The following is a 21,043-nucleotide window of genomic DNA, read 5'->3' as shown; positions in this document are numbered from 1 at the left end:
GAAATACAATACAATACAATACAATACAATACAATACAATACAATACAATACAATAAAGGAGGTTCATGAATTAAAAAGTCTGCACATATGTTGATCAACTTAATCGGAAATATCTCCATTTTAAACCCACAAGACGCAGCCAGGATACGAACACAGGACCCTCAGATTGAAAAACCCACTTCTCTGACTACTTTGTCGTCTGGTGACTAATAACTGACACATGTTGCTCTGACACATCATGTCCAGCTTCAATGCAACGTTCACGCTGGAAACTTCATAAACAAGTCATTTTTTTCATCAAATGATTCATTTGTTTCGTTATACCATTTTCAGATAAGCCTAATTTAGCCTTTTCATTCCCTTCTGTTTTTTTTGTTTTGTTTTTGTTTTGTTTTTTGTTGTTGTTTTTTGTTTTTTTTCTCCCTGTCTTCATGTCTGTTTGCCAGTCTGTCTGTATAGTGTCCAGATTAACATTGTATCTATATACGCTAAATTTATCACTGAAGTTGTAAACAAAAAAATAAAAACTTAGGACATCCTAAAAATCCCCTTTAACTAAGGGCGCCTTAAGTAAGTATTGTACAGTAATGGATGGAATAACAAAACGTGCTCGAGAGGTAAGAAGTTCGCGTACGTAACACCCCCCGCCCCCACTCCACCCCCTCTGGATTCCCAATGTCCGCCAACGACTGATCTCCCCTCTCATCCACCAAACACACACACACACACACACACACACACACACACACACACACACACACACACACATTACACACACACACACACATTACACACACACACACACACACACACACACACATTACACACACACACACACACACACACACACACACACACACACACACACACACACACACACACACACACACACACACACACACACACACACACACACACACACACACACACACACACACACACACACACCGGATGGTCAAGGCCGGACTTGCATGCATGGTCGAGTGGAATGGAGACGAAAGACCAAAAGGCGTTGGCCCTGAAGAACAAGGTCGGTGCCAGGGTGTTGGAGATGGAGGAATCGTCAGGTCAGGTATAAATATAAATGACACGGCCACACGGAAATTCACTGTCAGCCTGACCTCCCTGTATACACAGCGAGGACCCACGGCGAAAACCATGCGTGTCCTAATTCCTTGACCCAGTCATGGAAAGATAAACATTTGCATGGTTTGACTGAAGCTACCCATAGTTAATCTCCTCACTTTTGAACCCTTCTTACTATTATATATTACCGGCCGGGCTGTTTTCAGAACCCTGGAACCGGTGACCACTCGATCAATGCTCTGAAAAACACTCAGAACTCAAGAACCATGTTTTCATTTGATTGGTTTTAGAAAACCAAACAACTCCGACCAGTTTACTTTCATTTGCGCTCTGCTCAATGGAAGGTGTGAATGTTTCTGTGTGTTTTGTGCTTATTCATAATTTCCAACCTGCATTATCCGTGCTTCCATCTAAAAAATCGGACTTCATAAAGGTCTTTTGAACTATCGTGCAGTTACTTTGTTGTCATCCGGTATCAACAACAGTACTTGCAGACCCTGTCGTTAGCATAGTTTCGGTTTCTCAAGGAGGTGTCACTGCGTTCGGACAAATCAGTTCAGTTTTCGCACCACCACATCTGCTGGGTCAGATGCCTGACAGCAGCATAACCCAGCGTGCTGGCCAGGCCTTTAGTACACACACACACACACACACACACACACACACACACACACACACACACACACACACACACACACACACACACATATATATATATATATATATATATATATATATAATAAATTTTAAATCCAGGCCCAGATACACAGACATCTGTAATATTTATTCTACAATCGCATAATTTGCTTCATCCAGTCAGCCCAATATGTCATGGTGCAGTGTCCAGTTTAAAAAACAACAACTTGGGATTGACCAAGACTCTCTCTCTCTCTCTCTCTCTCTCTCTCTCTCTCTCTCTCTATATATATATATATATATATATATATATATCTCTCTCTCTCTCTCTCTCTCTCTCTATATATATATATATATATATATATATATATTATATGTATGTATATGCCTATCAGAGTGGATTTCTTCTACTGAATTTTACCAGAGGACAACACATTAAATCTGTTGCCTTGGGGTGTTTTTTTTCAGCGTGCCAAATGCGTGCTGCACACAGGTCCTTGGTTTATTGTCTCAGCCAAATGACTACTCTTTGTTTGAAACATGGGAGAAAGGGCGAGAGCGGGAATCGAACCCTGACCCCACGGACACAGTGTTGACAGATATAAGCGCTTGTCTTATCCATTCTAATTTGCAGTATGTATGTCACTGGCTGGTTCAGTTCAGATCCACCTTCAGAGCACAAGTTGTTGCAAAGTTGAAGCCATACACAGCGGACTGGCACAGGATTTTTTGTTGTTGATAGAGGAGCTCTTTGTGTATACGTGCCGTGCATACTGTGTGTGTGTGTGTGTGTGTGTGTGTGTGTGTGTGTGTGTGTGTGTGCGTGCATACTCCGGCTGAGTGAGTGTGTGTGTGTGTGGGGAGGGGGTGAAGGGGTGTGTGGGGGTGTGTGTGTGGCCGGGGTTGGTGTACGTGCATACTCTGTGTGTGTGTGTGTGTGTGTGTGTGTGTGTGTGTGTGTGTGTGTGTGTTTGCTACTGAGAGACTTTATATATATATATATATATATATATATATATATATAATCATATATACGCTGTTTGTGACTGCACGTTTCTTCCGACGAACACTATGCTGTGTGAACACTGTCAAGTGAAGGACAGATCCACCCGAAAGACAGAAACAGACCTATACTTCACGTGACTGGACCCGTTTTCATCAGTGTAACAGACCAGCAGGTCAATCCGGATGGGGTAGTGCTTCCCCGTAACCCGAGGATACTGTGACAGCCCTAGTTACCCCACCCCTCATCCCGCCTACGATTCAGATCCTTCTCTATGATATTTAGAATGAGTAACGGTGACCAACCATCTTTTTTGAATAACGCCAAATAGGCAGCTTATGTAGTAGGGCAGCTGAGGCAGTAAGACCGGTATGTCAGTGAATGCAGCAATGACAGAAGCTACCGGACTCACAAAAAGTTGAGGATCACGGCAGTGCAAAAGAGACCAAAATGATGATTTGGGTTTTTGATGGATTTTGATTCTTGAACATCTCTTCTATCATATGCATGATTTTTTTTTCCACTGTAAAGATGTCTCTAACAATGAAAAAAATTGCCAATAAAGAATGCTTGCTGAATCAAGGAAGTGTTTATTTTGTTCAATTTCGACGCAAGTCATCAAGTTTCTGGCCTTGACAACATACCTTGGACGTGCTCAATGATGAGTAAACCTACAACCATGAAACTTTGCATGATTGTTTTATAACATGTTATTGAAGTTTTGTTATGAGTATGTATGAAAATATTCTCTGGGTTTTAATTCATACCGGTTGCAATCTATTTACCCATTGTAAATTTTGAGGATTTCGCAATACCCAAAATTTCAAAATTTCATTAAAAAAAAATACAATATTTGAAGAAAATCAACACAATCTCACGTGAAAATGAAGATAATGTCATTGTATATCAAGTCCACATAACAAAAAAAATGTTTGCATGCACCACATGGACCACAAACCCGATTTCTTTGATACATTGTTTGGCGGCCATTTTGATTTGTTTCCATAGCAATGGGTATTCACAGAAATCTAAGATAACACTTTTTTGTGATCCACAAGTGATGTTACACCTAGTAGACAAAAAAAGGAAAAAAAAGAAAGAAATATGGTTGGAGACAACAACAACAACAACAAAACGTCGTTATTTGACTGTAGTGTCTGGCCTTACTTAAGTGAAATTGGGCAGTTTTCGTCTTGACGACTGACATGATGAACTGATGCTGAATAAGCGACAAACAGCGGCACGTGTTTGCAGCCAGTGTAATGCTCACCACTCATAACCAGACGTGCTTTCTTGTGGCATGTTATTCTCTTTCAGTTTTTACAATGAAAAACACTTACTTACAACTATAATCTACACGCGCGCAGAGTTACGCAGCTGGTCAGGCATCTGCTTTCCAGAAGTGGTGTAGCGATTGTGGGTTTGTCCGAACGCAGTGACGCCTCCTTGAGTAACTGAACAGAGCTGAAGCTGTTGTTTGACACCCACTAAATAACTGTTACCGTGTGGCTGAAACATTGATTTTCCAAACGCACATTCAAGTGTGCATATAACAGCCGTTTGTGTGTTCAGCAAGAGGCCAGTGGTAGACCGTATGCAGTCTGAATAACTATCTTTTTTTCTTTCTTTTTTTTAAACATTCCCTGAAAACAGACCCGCTTTTAAAAAGAGGCCCTAGCTGTCTGTGAAGCCTGAACATTAAAATTTGTTTGTTCTTCGTGAAACTTAGAAGCGGAGGAAAAATACTGTGACCGATATTATCCTTGTGGATTCTGCCGAGTGGAAGATATCGGACTCGAGTTCAAAACACAACACAACACAACACAGTTTATTCATCCATTAGGAAATTGAGTGTGCAACAACGGGTTCGTCACTCACCCCACACAGTACATCAGCCCACAGCTGGGTCCAACACATATACAACATGACGAAGGCTGGACCAAAAGATCAAAAAGCAACACATATAAAGCTTGTTTCTTGTTGTTGTTGGTTTGTTTGGGGTTTTTTTCTTTTCTTTTTTTTTCTTTTTTAAAATTTTTAAAAAAATCTTTTTTAATATATATTTCATTTTTAAAGTTTTGTTATTTTATGTTATTTCATTTCATTTTTTTTTTTTAAGTTTTGTTATTTTAATTTATTTTATTTTTTATTATTATATGTTTTCTCAAGGCCTGACTAAGCGCGTTGGGTTACGCTGCTGGTCAGGCATCTGCTTGGCAGATGTGGTGTAGCGTATATGGACTTGACCGAACGCAGTGACGCCTCCTTGAGCTACTGATACTGATACTTAATACACAAAAGCAAGTAAATAAAACACAACGGCTTCACAGTTTCTACAACAGCCCTAACCCACTCCCCCTTCACACACACACAATTTTTGACTCACTTGTGTAAACAAAGTGAGTCAATGTTTTAACCCGGTGTTCGGTTGTGTGCGTGCGCGTGTGTGTGTGTGTGTGTGTGTGTGTGTGTGTGTGTGTGTGTGTGTGTGTGTGGTAAACTTTAACATTGACATTTTCTCTGCAAATACTTTGTCAGTTGACACCAAATTTGGCATAAAAATAGGAAAAATTCAGTTCTTTCCAGTCATCTTGTTTAAAACAATAAAAATTATTGCACTTCTGGGATGGGCACAAAAAAATAAAAAAGAAGCCTAATTATATGCAAACTGCATTTACTGTTATATTTATATTTTTTGTATTCTCTAAACTTGGCACTTTGACCTCTTATTCTGACACAACAACAAGAGGAGTCATTATTATCATTTTTTGTTCAAACAGGAACTTCTTTTGCTAAGCATGGAATTTTTATTTATTTTGCAAACGTTTTGGTGCAGATAGTAAAAAAGGGAAATTACTCTGTAATTAATGCTAGGGGACTTAATTTATCACAGGTGAGTCTTGAAGGCCTTGCCTCTCTTGTTTATTTAATTTTTACACAATTTATAACATGTAAGAAACACAGTTTCAAACAAGCAATGATTCTGTTAAAAAAAAAAAAATTGTCGAATGGCAGGTTTAGTACCTAAAAAATATTGCAACATGTAAAAAGAGATGTGTTCTAAAATAACACGTACATTAAGATAGAATATTCCAGAATAAGAAACCTTGCCAGGAATTGTTCATTATAAATTGAGTATTTTTGTATCATAAAGCGAGAGCTTTATATGTTGGGACATCAGGTGTTCTCGTTTGAGGTCTATAATGGAGTGTGATTAAAGAAGATTGTAAATGATTTTGATCCAGAAAACTGTGAGCTGGGGCTTTACATGTTGCAACACCAGGTGTTCCCGTTTGAGGTCTTTAAGGGAGTGGCATATGATGCTGGTTGGAGGTCCTTCCATACTGTGTGGAGTTGCTTCTTTGTTTTGCTGCTGTTCTTCAAACCATCTCCAGCTTCTCGATACTATCACATGGAGCAGCAGTATTCCACCGGTGGATTGGCGAACCGGAAATGTGTATGCATTGGATGTGTATCTGTCTTTCTGTCTGTCTGTCTATATATCATGGGCAACATGTGCCATGGACAGACTATTTCCTCTCCAAGACGTATTGTGAGGATTCCAGTTTTTTGTTTACCCTTGGCTGTATCTTTCACACACACACGCACACACACGCAACACATACGCGCGTACACACACACACACACATGCAGGCACGCTGATCACATATCATATCACATATAGTGAAAAGATCTTAAACGAAACAAAGAACGAACAACAAAAACACAAGCTCATGAACGCACCAACCCATGCATGCACACATACAATTTTACACAGAGGAAGTAGAAAGTATCTCTCATCCCAGTCCCTCAATTGCTGCAACCTACATGCATGATTGTAAAAAAAAAAAAAAGAAAAAAAAAAGCAGCTTTGTTTAAGATACAGCCATGGGCTAACAGTTTCAGTTTCAGTAGCCCAAGGAGGCGTCACTGCGTTCGGACAAATCCATATACGCTACACCACATCTGCCAAGCAGATGCCTGACCAGCAGCGTAAACCAACGCGCTTAGTCAGGCCTTGAGATAAAAAAAAAGAAGGGGTGAATAGGATGTAAGAGCGAGAAAAATGCTCATTAACTTACGTACATCCACAATACGTTCTCCTGACAAGAAGATAACAACACTGGCTTTCCTACAAAGGAAATAATGATTTCTATCGATTCATTTGCCGCTTCCTGCAACTCTGTTAAAGGGCTTGCTCTCTCAGACTACTCTGTTCATCCTCAAAACCGTGTTGTGTTACCTAACATAGCTGGCAATTTCTTCATTTTTTCACTTCAAAAATGGATATATACACATACAGTGAAAAGAAACAAAGAACAAATAACAAAAACACAAGCCTCCCCACACCTGTCTTGAAGAGGAAATCAATCAAGAGTCTGTCCATGGCACATGTTGCTCCAGGTTTAATTCTGGGGAAAAAAATCAGGAGAGGGTCACGTGGGGGGTAATTATTGAACTTTTGAACCAGTGTAGAGTTAAGGAAAGAGGGCTGACCTCCTATAAAGACAAACACGATGTCACCCGAGGTGAAGGAAGTGCCATTCTACATCAAACTGGGTTGGACACGCGTCCACATGATCGAGTCCACATGATCGAGTGACCTTGATCTTGTTGAGCTCCATGGCAGATTTTCCAGACAAGATAGAGATCCTGTCAGTACTTCCTTGTGCATAAATTTGAAAGCTGAGTTGTATCATCTGTTTGTGCATTGATTGTTCAGACAATTTTTTTTTTTACAGCAAAAATTTGAAATTAACTGATTCCAAGGTCTATGACAAGGTCAACCTCCACTGTAAATGTTATTATAAGCATAACTAAATATCACACACACACACATACACAAACCGCCCCCACCCCCTTTCTCTCACACACATGAGGGGAGGAGGGAACAAAGAAGTGGGAGGTAGGGGTGAAGGCAGAATGTCAAGGCCTAAGGATGTGAATTACATGGGACACATATATATATACATTCATATGTATGTGTGGAGTGATGGCCTAGAGGTAACGTGTCTGCCAAGGAAGTGAGAGAATCTGAGTGTGCTGTTTCAAATCACGGCTCAGCCGCCAATATTTTCTTCCCCTCCACTAGACCTTCAGTGGTGGTCTGGACGCTAGTCGTTCAGATGAGATGATAAACCGAGGTCCCGTGTGCAGCATGCACTTAGCGCACATAAAAGAACCCACGGCAACAAAAGGGTTGTTCCTGGCAAAATTCTGTAGAAAAATCCACTTCGATAGGAAAAACAAATAAAAAAACTGCACGCAGGAAAAAAAAAAAAAAAAAGGGTGGCGCTGTACTGTAGTGACGCGCTCTCCCTAGGGAGAGCAGCCCGAATTTCACACAGAGAAAACTGTTGTGATAAAAAGAAATACAAATACAAATATATACATATGTGTGTATATATATATATATATATAGAGAGAGAGAGAGAGAGAGATTCAGATTCAGATTCAGATTATTTATTCATTAATAGGCCTAGGCCCCTTATGAAGGGGTAAGTGACAATATAAGTAATAACAAACAAAATGAAAATATATAACCAACCATAATACATACACACATTACATAAACGCTGCAATGAAGTACAGCATCTTAAGATGTCACGATATCCCGAAATTTAAATGCCTGGTGTAAAAACAGTGCCAGATTCCATATATCAGCATGTCTCGTGGATGACAATAATAAACTCAGTTTGAATAAACATGGCTGTCGATAGTACTTAGGTGGTATATATTTTTCTCTAATTCTACAAAGAGCTGGACAACGAAAAACAACATGTACCTCGTCTTCTTTGTCTTCTTTACATAGTGGGCAAATTAAATCATTGTCAGTAAAATCTCTGTATCTATAGTAATGTGTAGCTAAGTCTGACACGCCTAACCTAAATCTTGTTGTTACATACTTCAAATACATGTCCATGTTACATACCAAGTACTGTTTAACATCATGCGAATGTCCAAAAGTTCTATAGAAGCTAAATCTTTCACTGTTTTGAATATGGTAATTCCAGTCCTGCCATCTACAATCAATCAAGCGTTGCCGGAAAAGTCTTACAAACTGATTTATACTACCAACACCCTGATTCAACCATACATCACCAAATCCATATCTAAGTAAACAAATACGTACATCTGTGACCCAATTTCTCTTTCCCCTAATATCTAACTCATACAACATTTTGTAAGCTCTATAAGGTATTCTATAATCTTCCATTTGTAACAACTTAAGCCAATAACGTATACACTGTATAGCAGAGTTAATATATATCGGATGTCTATTTGTTTCACCATAAACAAGATCATTAGGTGTACGCAGATCTACGCCTAGAAATTTCTTCAACGCAAACAAATGCACAGATTCACATTCCAACGCGGCTTTATGCAGACCCCATAATTCGGAACCATATTGCATGACGGGTTGTACCTGAGCATCAAAAATTTTCAAAAACAATTGTAGAGAAGTGTTATTTAACGAAGATAATCTTTTTATAACACACAATAAGACATTTTTGGCCCTGCTAGCAAGATCTTTACAAGCAGAAACAAAGCTCAAACGTGTAGTAAAATTTATCCCCAAATATTTATAAACATTGACAACAGGCATTGTAATACAATCATAAAACCATCTTTCCCGTGAACCTAAATATCCCCCCTTTCTAAATACAATGATATTACTCTTACACATGTTGACTTTCAGTTGAAGGGAACTTGCTGCACGTTGTAAGTTATTCAGCTGAGTCTGTAGACCAACAATAGTTTCTGACAAAAGTACAATGTCATCTGCTAATAACAAGATAAATAATTCAAATGCATCAAAAGAAAAAGTGGCACCATGTCTTCCGTTATTAATAACATCAATGGCCAGTTCATTTATGAAAAGGGAGAACAACACTGGACTGCACACATCACCTTGTTTTCCTCCAGCTGTACAGGCTATATAATCTGTCAACTGTGCACCACATCTAACTCTGCATTTTACGGTATCATAAATACTCCGAATACACTTATACAATTTACCTCTTATACCATTTTTCAACAATATTGGCCATAGCAGATGTCTGTTTATGGAGTCGAAGGCTTTCTCGAAATCAATGAAGGCTACATAAAGTTTACGATTATTAGAAAATTGCTTTTGTACTAGTGCCAAAAGAGCAAACATATGATCTGTTGTTGAATATCCTTTCTTAAAGCCAGCTTGGTGGTCTCCGGTAATGTCAAAGGGTTGTTCCTGGCAAAATTCTGTAGAAAAATCCACTTCGATAGGAAAAACAAATAAAAAAACTGCACGCAGGAAAAAAAAAAAAAAAAAAGGGTGGCGCTGTACTGTAGTGACGCGCTCTCCCTAGGGAGAGCAGCCCGAATTTCACACAGAGAAAACTGTTGTGATAAAAAGAAATACAAATACAAATATATACATATGTGTGTATATATATATATATATAGAGAGAGAGAGAGAGAGAGACAGACAGACAGAGACAGAGAGAGAAACAAGACCATGAAGCTGACCCCAGTGAGAAACTTCATTTACTTTTGGAGGTCAATATCAGCTTTGAGTTAATTATTTATGTTTTTCAACTATTATGCGACCTTCGAGTCATTGGGGTAGATGTTATGCAACTTCTATTACATTAGGAAACAGAAAAAAATTGCATTGCTTATTTTTCTTTTTAGACCATGTATTATCTATATTTCATTTCCAGAACCCCTTTTTGGTGATAATATCTACATGACGGGCACAACAACCAGGTGGTTAAAGCATTAGACTTTCAATGTGTGGGTCCTGGGTTTGAGTCTCAATCTAGGCGCCTTGTGAGTTAAGGGCGAGATTTTTCTGATCTCCTAAAAAAAAAAAAAAAAAAAAAAAAAAAAGGGGGGTGGTGGTGCTCTCAGTGTTGCGATGCGCTCTCCATGGTGAGAGCAGCATGAATTTCACACAGAGAAATCTGTTGTGACAAAAAGAGTAATTCAATACAACAGATGTGCAGACCAGAAAGTTCCTCAACTTACATATGATTATGAGTGAACGAAGGAGTTGCATTCAATGAATATGGTCATGTTCATCTACAAAGTATATCTAACCAATTAATAGTTCACAGATATGCATACACATACACACCCGAACAACACACACACAGCACTCAATTTTTTTAGAATATAAATTATATTTTCTCTCAGTATACACGTAACAGTTGTAAAATATAAATTTCTTTCAATATTGCTTTTTGAAATCACAAATACTTGTAACTAAATAGTTTCTGATTATTAACTCTGCTTGTATGTACTGGCTAAGAATGACAGTTCAATGCAATATATCAAAAATGCTACAATTCATCAAACATGTGTGCTATCAACTGCATAGTATAAAGACAAAGAATCACAAAGTAAATGCTTGTACAAAGATTAATAGAAATAACAAGAAAAACAACAAAAAACCCCAGTAATGACAGATTGCATTTCCCCCATCCTTGATGAATGTCCAACCTGAGAAAACAATGTGTACAAGAACATTTGACATTTTCAGCAGTTTTAAATGTCCAATCAACAAATGACTGAAAGCGTGCACATAAATCATTATAACAGCAGCACTGTTGATTTGCAAGGTTGAACAGGATAAGGAGGTGCTGGGCTGAGGTGTAGAAGGAATATCAAAAACAAAAAGTTAAGTAGTATAAAAAATATACGGTCAATATACTGATAATATGTGATAAGAGCTCATGACGACATAATGAGCCAGAATTAAAAAAATAAAAATAAAAATAAAAAAAAAATGAAGAAGAAGAAACACATCCATCTTAATATTTCAGGCACTGTTCAAGCTCAATTTTAACATATAAATTCAAACTCTGAAGAAGTGAAAACCCGTTTCGAAAACAACCAAAATCCTTGTCAATTACATCTTCAACTGATGGTTTTTGCTTGATGTTAATGATTGTTTTTCTTATGTGCATGATAAACATTAGCTATGACAGAAATGGATATAAACTGACTAACAAGTAACTGGCATAATTATCAACATCAAGGACTGATGACAAGTTGCTTGTGTGTTTGCATCCCATTGGGAAACAAAATATATTTCTGATAAAGGACCTGGGGCCTAAAACAGCAAAACCAGTCGAAAAATATCTACAGCTGAATGTAGTTAAATGGGAAGACTGACCATACACATTCTGTTTCTTTCACACCATGTTCTCCTAATAACCAACATTAACATTTTCTGATTAAACTTCCATGTCTCGGGGAATTTCAGCAGAAGATTTTGGTGACTGCAGATTAACAGAAGATATCATTAAAATGGATCCTACAGCACACATTCATATGGTATGGTCTCGGTTATTTAAGTGCATAAATGTCTTTAAATACCTACTTTAAGCTTGTTATGTGAGCATGAGCCACATGACCACATGTGGATTTACCAACAGAGATAACAAAGTTGACTTAGTTCCATGAACAATCAATCATTGTCAACAGCACATCTCCTTGCTGATGGTCTCATAGGGTATGCAGAATCAAAAACAGGCATTAACAGTAAATATTAACTAATATGGATGCCATGAATGACATTCTGGTCAAGGACCCAATTCCTATTTATTTTTAGAAAAAGAAAAAAATCATGTCCCTGCTCAACATTCATGTGTGTGCATGCATGAAATGTGTGTGTGTGTGTGTGTGTGCATGTGCATGTGTGTGTGCGTGCGTGTGTGTGTGTGTGTGAGAGAGAGAGAGAGAGAGAGAGAGAGAGAGAAAAGTACAGCTGCTTGCATCATGTGACGATGTGAACCGCAAATCAGTCAATTACGCCAATCATCAACAGTCACACGTGACATTTTGCATCCCAACAGTGGTGTCATGAGTAACAAGCCCTATTTTCATGACAACATCTTAGAAAAAACACCAAAGAATACAGGTAGACCATAAGATGACAAACAAAAAAGAAGTTGAACTGACTGATGTGGAAAACAAACAGCTGACAGATTTGTATAGTGACAACCCAAACCTGTAGGATACATCTACAAAGAAAGTGAAGAGAAGTTAATTATCTACATTTTTCAGACACTTGGCAAGCAGGAGTCAAGTGGTAATTATGAACTCAGCAGTTGCTGAGCCAGATGCGTTAGAAGAATCCACAGTGACTCAAGGGTATGCTATTCATATCAGGCTTCAAATTTAGTGGGTGACCGAGTGCAAATGCTACAAAAAGTTGGCAATGGCACACAAATTTTCTGTCGAGAGTGCTCAGATGGCACTCAAAAACTGATAGAGGTGAAAGAAAATTAATTAAAAGACACATCAGGAAAGCAAGCTCGAACACGGTCGATCGTTATGTCAAGCGTCGTCTGCTGCAGCTCGCTTTGCGGAGCGGCATCTTTGTGCGTCCGCGATCGAATATTGATGTTCATAGTGCGTTAGCGATGAACGATGTTTCCCATCTTCAATGTTAAAAAAAAGGGTCCCGAGGCAGAGAAAAAAACTCAGGATGACAAAAAGAATAAACAGCAGGAATATGAATCAAAGAGCCAGTGTGTGTACAATGAAGTCTGGCAGGAAGACTTTCCTTGGCACACCGATGAAACAAAGGAAGACTTTATTTCATTTCATTATGTTGGCACCCAAAACAACAATTTGTTTTGTCCAGAGTGTCCGACTGGCACCCCCCCCCCCCCAACCCAAAAAGGAGTTAAATTCAAACCCTGCATATCTTATAATGACATTGCGTTACTGTGTAGTCACTGATGGTATTGGGTACTCTGCAATAGCTTTACATCTGTGCTACATGCAAACGTGTTGTATTTTGGATGTTTTAGTGTTTAAATCATCCCGGTCTATAAAAGCTATTGGGGGTGCAGTTACAGCAAATCAGAAGTAATTGTCCCACATTGGCTCTGTCAGGGAGACTGCCAAATACATTAGAGAAAGTGAGGAGAGAGAGACGAGGTTATGTTGCTTCTCTCTACAAAATCAACAGGGCTCATCAAAATCATGTTATTCTGAAAGATCAAGTACCTTTTTTTTTTTTTTTTTGCACTGGTGAGAACCCTGAGGAAGATACTGATCTGGTGTACGTGGAAGTGTGGGTACAGGTGTGGTACTCAGAAAATATCTCCCAAACAAATCCAGTATGATAAGTAGAATTGTGCAATCAACAACCATCTACCTGAGTATCTAGTTATCAGCTCCATCCACATGTAATATGCAGCTTCTGTTAAACGTGTATGTGTGTGTGTGTGAGAGAGAGTGTGTGCGCGTGTGTGTGCGTGCATGTGTGTGTGTGTGCAGTGCGTGCATGTGTGAGTATGCACAAGTTTTTTTTGTTTTTTTTTATTGATATGCACTTGTATGTATCCTAATTTCTACTGTATCTGTGTCTGTGTATGATTTTTGATTTATGTTCGTACCTTGTTATGTACTGTCCCCTGGGGGGGGGGGGGAAATTCTGTTTATAAACCCACCCCTCAAAACAGTCGCAAGAAACACTAGTAGTATTTCACCAGAAACATCTTTTCTCCTTCAGAACCCCAAAATGCTGACAGTTTTAGCACCAAACCACTAGCTAATCATGCAAAGAAACCCTGTACTGTTCCGGAATGCACTCCAACAGGCCACGTTCCTCAAGGACCTTCCTGCTGAACAGCTTGGCATGATACTTGTGACCCGTGTCACACAGAGCAGTCACCACGGTGTGGCCTGGTCCCATCCGCTCAGCGACTTGCACCGCTGCCGCCACATTAAGGCCGGAAGATGCTCCCATCAAAAACCCCTCCTCGTGGAGCAGACGAAAGGTCATGTTGACAACGTCCGTGTCCATCATGAGCAAGGCATCGTCAATGGGAGCACCTTCCAGGTTCTTGGTGACCCGCCCTTGCCCGATGCCCTCAGTGATGGACATACCCTCGGAGCGTTCCAGTTTGCCGGTTTTGATGTAGCTGTACAGGACGCTGCCTTGAGGGTCTGCAAGTATCACTTGTATGTTTTTGTTCTTCTCTTTGAGGAAAGTTCCGACACCAGCTAGAGTCCCACCCGTTCCTGGAGCGAAGGTGACAGCATCCACCTTGCCATTGGTCTGTGCCCATATTTCAGGTCCAGTTGTCTGGAAACACAACTGTATGGTTTATTTATGGTCCTAGCAGGATATAAATTTAAAGACAGACTAAACTGCTTCTTATAGTGAAAACTAAGGTACAGAAATTCTCATTTCTCTCTCTCTCTCTTTTCTGCCAAACCATAGCTTGGTACATTCAATTCAATATTTATGCTTCAAATCAATTGAAAACTTTCACAAGTACTCACCTCATTTTTACTGTTATAATTATTATGATACACCCAATGTTTGTAAATATCGATGGTGCTGGTGCAGGTGTGTGAACAGTCTTTGTCACAACAACAAAACACTTGTCTATCACCCAAGTGTGAATGGAAGAGTTAACAACTGATATTGGTGTCTCAAATATTTGCACAGAAATAGACCTATTCAGACATGCTGAATGATCTACAGTAATGTTCAGTGTTAAACAGTCACAACAACATCGTCAGAAATCAAACCTGCTTTCAAAACTGAGCCAAAATTGATATGCAAGGATCAGTCCATGGTAAAGATTTTTGTATGAACTGTTGTGATCTTGACAATGCAAATAAGAGTATTCGCGAGTAAAACCCCAACAACTTTTGCTTCAACAAGGGCAGAAAACTTCCCGCCAGCACTGCTTGTATTCCTTCCCATCAGCTTGCATACTGGTCCATAACAGATACAGAACAACAATGTTACAAAATTTCCTTAAGATTTGAGAGAAAACTTATATGAAAATATGCGAGCACCACATGCACAAGATTCAGAACGTTTCAAGAAAAGAAATAAAAAGTATCGGTATCAGTATCAGTAGCTCAAGGAGGCAACACTGCGTTTGGTCAAATCCATATACGCTACACCACATCTATCAAGCAGATGCCTGACCAGCAGTGTAACCCAACGCTCTTAGTCAGGCCTTCAGAAAAAAAAGTAAAAAAGAATTAATAAATAAATAAAAAGACAACAACTAAAGCTTAAAGTTGTGAAATGCAGATATGGACTATGGAGTTATGAAGTGGTTAAGTATTTTGAAATTAAATTATTTTGAAAATACAAAACATCTGGGTTTTGTTTTTTTTAATCTTTTTTTCCCCCATTATCATCCAGATACTTTCAGACAGACTAATTGACAGACACAAAGGGAGGCCGAAAAAGACTCAGCAACAGAAAGTGGTGTGCGCGCATATGAGCACACGCGCACGTGCATGTGTGGTGTGTGTGTGTGTGTGTGTGTGTGTGTGTGTGTGTGTGTGTGAGAAAGAGAGGGAATGAGAGAGATTAAATGCAGGAAACAGACATGGAAACACTGACAACAGCACACCTCTATATGAGCCTGCCTGTTCACTGTATTATCAAATTGATCAGTGAACACAGCATTGTCCAAGGTTTCAGCAAATGCTTTGGCCTGGTGGTTGTAGTTCATAGGATCGGTCCATGGTACCACTGGCACGGGTCGAACCTCAGCACCAAGAGTTTCCAGCACTTCGATCTTTTCTTTGGACTGGTTATCTGGCATGTAGATGACACATCTGGAGGAGGTGGGATGGACCATTCATGAAACACACATTATACATATTACTGCTTTTTAAAAACTTCACAGCCAAAGACCTTATTCTTTAAATGCACATTTTGTTGCGTAAGCGTACACTTTGTCATTTTAAAGACATCACATACATCTGAACTGGATCTTACTTTCGTCATAACTCTATACATGAAGTGAACCACTTATGATTAGTGTTTGTATTTTTGTGTGTGAGTGAGTGAGTGAGTGAGTGTGTGTGTGTGTGTGTGTGTGCGCGCGCGTGCGCACAACTATGTCTATGTGCATGTATCATTATATATGTCTGTTCACGCATGTGCAAGGTCCTGTGTGTGAGTTACTTGCATGTTTAGCACACATGAAAAACTGCAGTAAATAACAATGCATAATATAAATAGACAGTTAACTCATGTGTTGCATTCTTCAATGATCCCATATCTCACACAAATATACTTACCCCTATCACATATATATATATATATATATATATATATATATATGTGGGGCTGATGCCATCAACCAACACATGATATCTTCCATGAAAATAGGGCTCAAAATCAATGCTGGCTAAAAAGTTTCTACCTCACTATACATATAAAAAAAGGCCCTGAATGCACATTGGGTGGAACACATTCCCCTTTCATCTCCTTTCAATTGATTGTGCCAATTGAAAACCCAGCCATCCATGACATGGCCTGCGCTGTTGACTGAACAAAAGGCAGTATGACCTAAATAAGTCACCAGGTTTGGCAATCTTATTTTTTGCAGTGTTACTGCAAACACATACACATCACATACGGCATTTGTACCATGCTCATCATACATATCTCACCTACGATGAGCATTAATTTGACAAATGCTGTAAGTGTCGTGCTATGTGTATCACTGTATGTGTTTGCAGTGACATTGCCAAACTTTATATACACATATTTCAATTTATCGATAAATGTGACACACACACACACACACAAATCTTACTTAAACCCCATGGAAAGACACATATGAGCAAGACCAATTCCTGTGTTGCCTGCCGTTCCTTCAACGACAGTTCCTCCTGGTTTTAGTTGTCCTTTCTTGATTGCGTTTTGAATCAGGTACAACGCAGCACGATCCTTGACAGAGCCACCACCATTGCAAAATTCTGCTTTAGCGAGGATTTCACAGCCAGTCTCATCGCTCATTTTGTTAAGTCGTATCAGTGGAGTATTACCCATCATTCCAACCAGTCCTTTTCGGATGACATCGGATGAAAAGCATCTTTTATTACTAATTCTCACAAAATGAGTCGCGGTGACTCCTCGCAAGCAGACGACAGCAGCCATTTTCGAAAATGTCATCGCACGGTAGTCCAACCTGGTTGCTCACGTTTGGGCTCAACCAATGAAATGTAATTTGACATAAGTCGACAAAGCCAATCAAACGACACATAACAAATATTTGCAAGCGAATGTAGCAGGTTCAAGCGTGTCACTCAACAAAGTTGCTTGTTTACTTTCTTCTTTGGATTGTAACTGTGAACTGAGGTAGGCTAAGTTTGTTTATAATTTGGCTGATCTGCAAGTTCTGACGAAACACATCTAGAAAGTAGTACTCTACGCAACTCTTTTAACGAAGCTGACAATGCTCAAATTGCTGGTTGTCAGAGACGCTGAAACTAACATCGATTTGATGGACGAAGCATGTGAATAGAGGTGTGAGTAACTGATGTGAATTGCGAATCACCAAAGTTGAATTCAGAGTTTACAAATTCTTTGAATTTTTGTTCCTGGATCTATACAGTAGTCGTAGTAGTAGTAGTACGAAAAGGACAAAGTCGCAGAAGTTGCATGAATGTTGGAAACCCCCCCACCTCCCCCTCCCCCCCCCTTGCAACCCCCTTCATTAACTGGATGTAGTGTAACACTGACAGTAAGACGTGGAGATTAACGTAACAACATCTGTTTGCAACCATTTGAGAGTCAGAATGATTAACAGATTGATAGTGGGTCTTCAGCAGATGGAGAAGAAATGCTATTATAAGAAAACAAATAATTAATTTGTTTAATCATACAACTAAACACACACACACACACACACACACACACACACACACACACACACAGAGGTTTTGAAAGTAGAAACATTTGTCAGATCGCAGCATTGTAATTATATCTGATAATTTTAGACAATTTGCTATAAAAAAAACAACAACAACAACAAACAAACAAAACAACAACACATTTAACAAATTCTTTCTTTTCTGTTTTCATGAATATTTTTGTTGTTGTTTTATTTTACTTTAAACAAGTATGTGATTCAACTGTAATGATTCTTTTTTTTTATTTATTTTTTTTGTTAATGATCACTGTAAATGTTCTTTTACAAATATGTCCTTTGTTTATAAACAAGACCTCTTGTGTTTTATTTTCAGGTTCTTAGGAGATATGTACTTGTGGAAACAAAAATTGTCAGCCTAAGCATTGACTGCTGGGTGTTGTGAATCAAAGTTTTGGGGAGGAAAGTAGCAGACAAAAAAAGAGGCAATATGTCCAGACCAGTCATACCACCATTACCCCCCTCTTCAATCCAAGATCAGTCCTTTGAGAAAACAGAGGTACTGCGTCGTCGCCTGGCAGCAGCTGAAGAAGATGCCAGACAAATGCTGAGCCAGCTGGGACAGAGCAGACACAGCCAGGGAGCAGCCCTCTCCTCAGACTTTGGACAGTCCTCTACATCAGAGGGGAGGGAAAAAAGAGTCACTTTTGAAAAGACACTGGCTGACAAACTTCCCCACCCCCGAGAGGAGCAGATGGTTGAGCCCATGCTAAGCTCTTCATCACAGGACGCTCTCATTTCAAGGGTGTGCAAGTTGGAGAGCATGCTGCAGACACTGAAGCTGGGTCTGGCCTCCAGTGGGGCTGGGGGTAGTGGCGGGATAGACAAGAAGAGACTCAAGGTGGAGGTGGAGGAGAGAGTCAGCGAGCTGAAGCAGGAGTTTGGTGCCGAAATTGTGCGGTTAAAACGGCAGCTGGCGTCCCTGCAAGAGGAACTGGGCATGGAGGTGGAGGCCAAAGCGCGGCTGAAGGAGGAGGCAGAGAAACTGAAGGAGGCATTGGAGGAAGTGATGCAGGCAAAAGTGAGTGTTCTGTGTTGGGCTAGATTTGTGGTCTTCTAGTGTATTTTGTTTCTCTGTGTATAGAAAACACCCTTCTGTTACACACTGTTGGTTTGTTTGGTATTGACTGACTGACTGAATGACTTGGTTGAATGATTGTGCTGACTGGTCATTTTGGCTGATTTGACTTGTCTGTCTCAATCTTTGAACAATATTAGAGACAATGAATGTTGAAACATTTGATCTAGACACATAAAACATGTATTAATCCTTTTGTTATAGGCACTGTTTTTAAAACAGCAGTATATATTTACATGGAAACGTAAACTTAAAAACTAACAAAGAAAACAACAAAACTACACAAAATCAAAAGAAAACAAAGCATAAATATCACATCAGTATCACGGAGTAGTAATAGTAACTGGTTTGAACTGGTTGACAAGACAAGAGATAAGATAATGCAGGGAGCTGATGAAAACCATTGGAATAGACTATGCAGAAGATTAGATTTTGTGTGTGTGTGGTTGGTGTTTGTGTGTGTGTGTGTGTTCATAAACATGTGCGTGTGCTCGCATGTGTTAGTCAGGCCTGTTTATTTTGAAATCTTTGCACATTGATAGAAACAGTCAAACAGTTGTACACAGACATGCAAATAAACAGAGATAGATAGAGAGAGAGAAGGAACTGATACTCACATTTGAACACAAATGTTTACTTTAATGAGGTTACAAAGATTTGCTAAATGCTTCTTTACACAATGCAGTCTTCACCAAAGACCAAAAAACAAAAAAACAAAAAAGAAAAAAAAGAGAGAGTAACAGTTTGTTATTGACAAGGAATTGTTCAACTCTCTGATCATCAGGCAGAAGCGGCGGTGGCAGTAGACGATCTGTCGAGCACGAAGCAGAAGCTGATTGGTCGCATCAGTGAACTGAAGGAAGAGGTGGCAAGGGAGAGCAGTCTGCGCTCGACACTGGAGGTCTCCCACACCACCCTCATGTCCCGCGTGCAGGAAATGGAGACCCTGGTGGACAGAGAGAGACAAGAGGTAGTGTTGAAAGGCCTGTTTGGGGTGGTGGGGGGTTCGAAGGGGACTGTCACTCTTTGTGTGTGTGTGTGTGTGTGTGTGTGGTGGGGATGTATTGTGTGGTTGGGTGTGTGTGTGTGTGTGTGGGGGGTATATATATATGTGTGTGTGTGTGTGTGTGTAGGGATTTTATGTTATGTGGTAGGGAGATGTGTGCTCCATGCATGTGTGTGTGATTAGGAGAGATGGTGTGTATGTGTGAGTGGTGGGGAGGGATTTTGTGTGTGTGTGTGTGTGTGTGTCGGGTGGGGGGGATATATGTGTGTATGTGTGTGGAGGGATTTTGTGTTATGTGGTGGAGAGATATGTGTTCCATGTGTGTGTGTGTGTGTTTGTGTGATGGGGAGGGATGGTGTGTGTGTGTATGGGGGGGGGGGTGTGGGGGGGTGGAGGTGTGTGTGTGGGGGGGGGGGGGAGGGGGATTTTGTGTGTGTAGGGGAGGAGGGGATATGTGTGTGTGTGTATGGAGGGATTTTTTGTTACATGGTGGGGAGATGTGTGTTCCGTGCATGTGTGTCTGTGTGTGTGTGTG

At 39.8% G+C, this 21,043-nt stretch overlaps 2 protein-coding genes across 5 annotated transcripts in view; one reads left to right on the top strand and one right to left on the bottom strand.

The window, feature by feature from the left end:
- Positions 1 to 14,148: 14,148 nt before the first annotated feature.
- Positions 14,149 to 17,669, bottom strand: LOC143287287 (uncharacterized). Its single transcript, XM_076595231.1, has 3 exons — positions 17,309 to 17,669; positions 16,112 to 16,319; positions 14,149 to 14,814 (listed from the first exon to the last, which is right to left on the bottom strand). Exons 1-3 carry the CDS (start codon positions 17,665 to 17,667, stop codon positions 14,278 to 14,280), a joined length of 1,104 nt encoding a protein of 367 aa, XP_076451346.1. The 5' UTR covers positions 17,668 to 17,669; the 3' UTR covers positions 14,149 to 14,277.
- Positions 17,670 to 17,772: 103 nt separating this feature from the next.
- LOC143287500 (uncharacterized) overlaps positions 17,773 to 21,043 on the top strand; it is a 44,395-nt gene continuing 41,124 nt past the window's right edge. For 3 of the 4 annotated variants that reach the window (XM_076595531.1, XM_076595530.1, XM_076595528.1), the window contains exons 1-3: positions 17,773 to 17,853; positions 18,741 to 19,445; positions 20,287 to 20,472. In XM_076595531.1, the coding sequence (XP_076451646.1) occupies positions 18,855 to 19,445; positions 20,287 to 20,472 (777 nt within the window). In that variant the 5' untranslated portion in view covers positions 17,773 to 17,853; positions 18,741 to 18,854. Of the gene's footprint in view, positions 17,854 to 17,880; positions 18,024 to 18,740; positions 19,446 to 20,286; positions 20,473 to 21,043 lie in introns of those variants that run through there. The other variant, XM_076595529.1, reaches the window with a different exon arrangement.

Source organism: Babylonia areolata, chromosome 11, assembly GCF_041734735.1.
Source record: "Babylonia areolata isolate BAREFJ2019XMU chromosome 11, ASM4173473v1, whole genome shotgun sequence".
Classification (NCBI taxonomy): Eukaryota; Metazoa; Mollusca; class Gastropoda; order Neogastropoda; family Buccinidae; genus Babylonia; species Babylonia areolata.
The sequence above is the reverse complement of the archived record's forward strand: the minus strand, read 5'-3'. Positions and strand labels throughout refer to the sequence as shown.

Bases quoted from the DNA above. Each gene is read 5' to 3' on its own strand.
- LOC143287287 (XM_076595231.1), bottom strand. From the start codon at position 17,667: ATGACATTTTCGAAAATGGCTGCTGTCGTCTGCTTGCGAGGAGTCACC. The intron at 16,320-17,308 runs GTAAGATTTGTG...CACCTCCTCCAG, and splicing joins TGTCTTTCCATGGGGTTTAA to ATGTGTCATCTACATGCCAG. The intron at 14,815-16,111 runs GTGTGCTGTTGT...TTGTGTTTCCAG, and splicing joins ACAGGCAGGCTCATATAGAG to ACAACTGGACCTGAAATATG.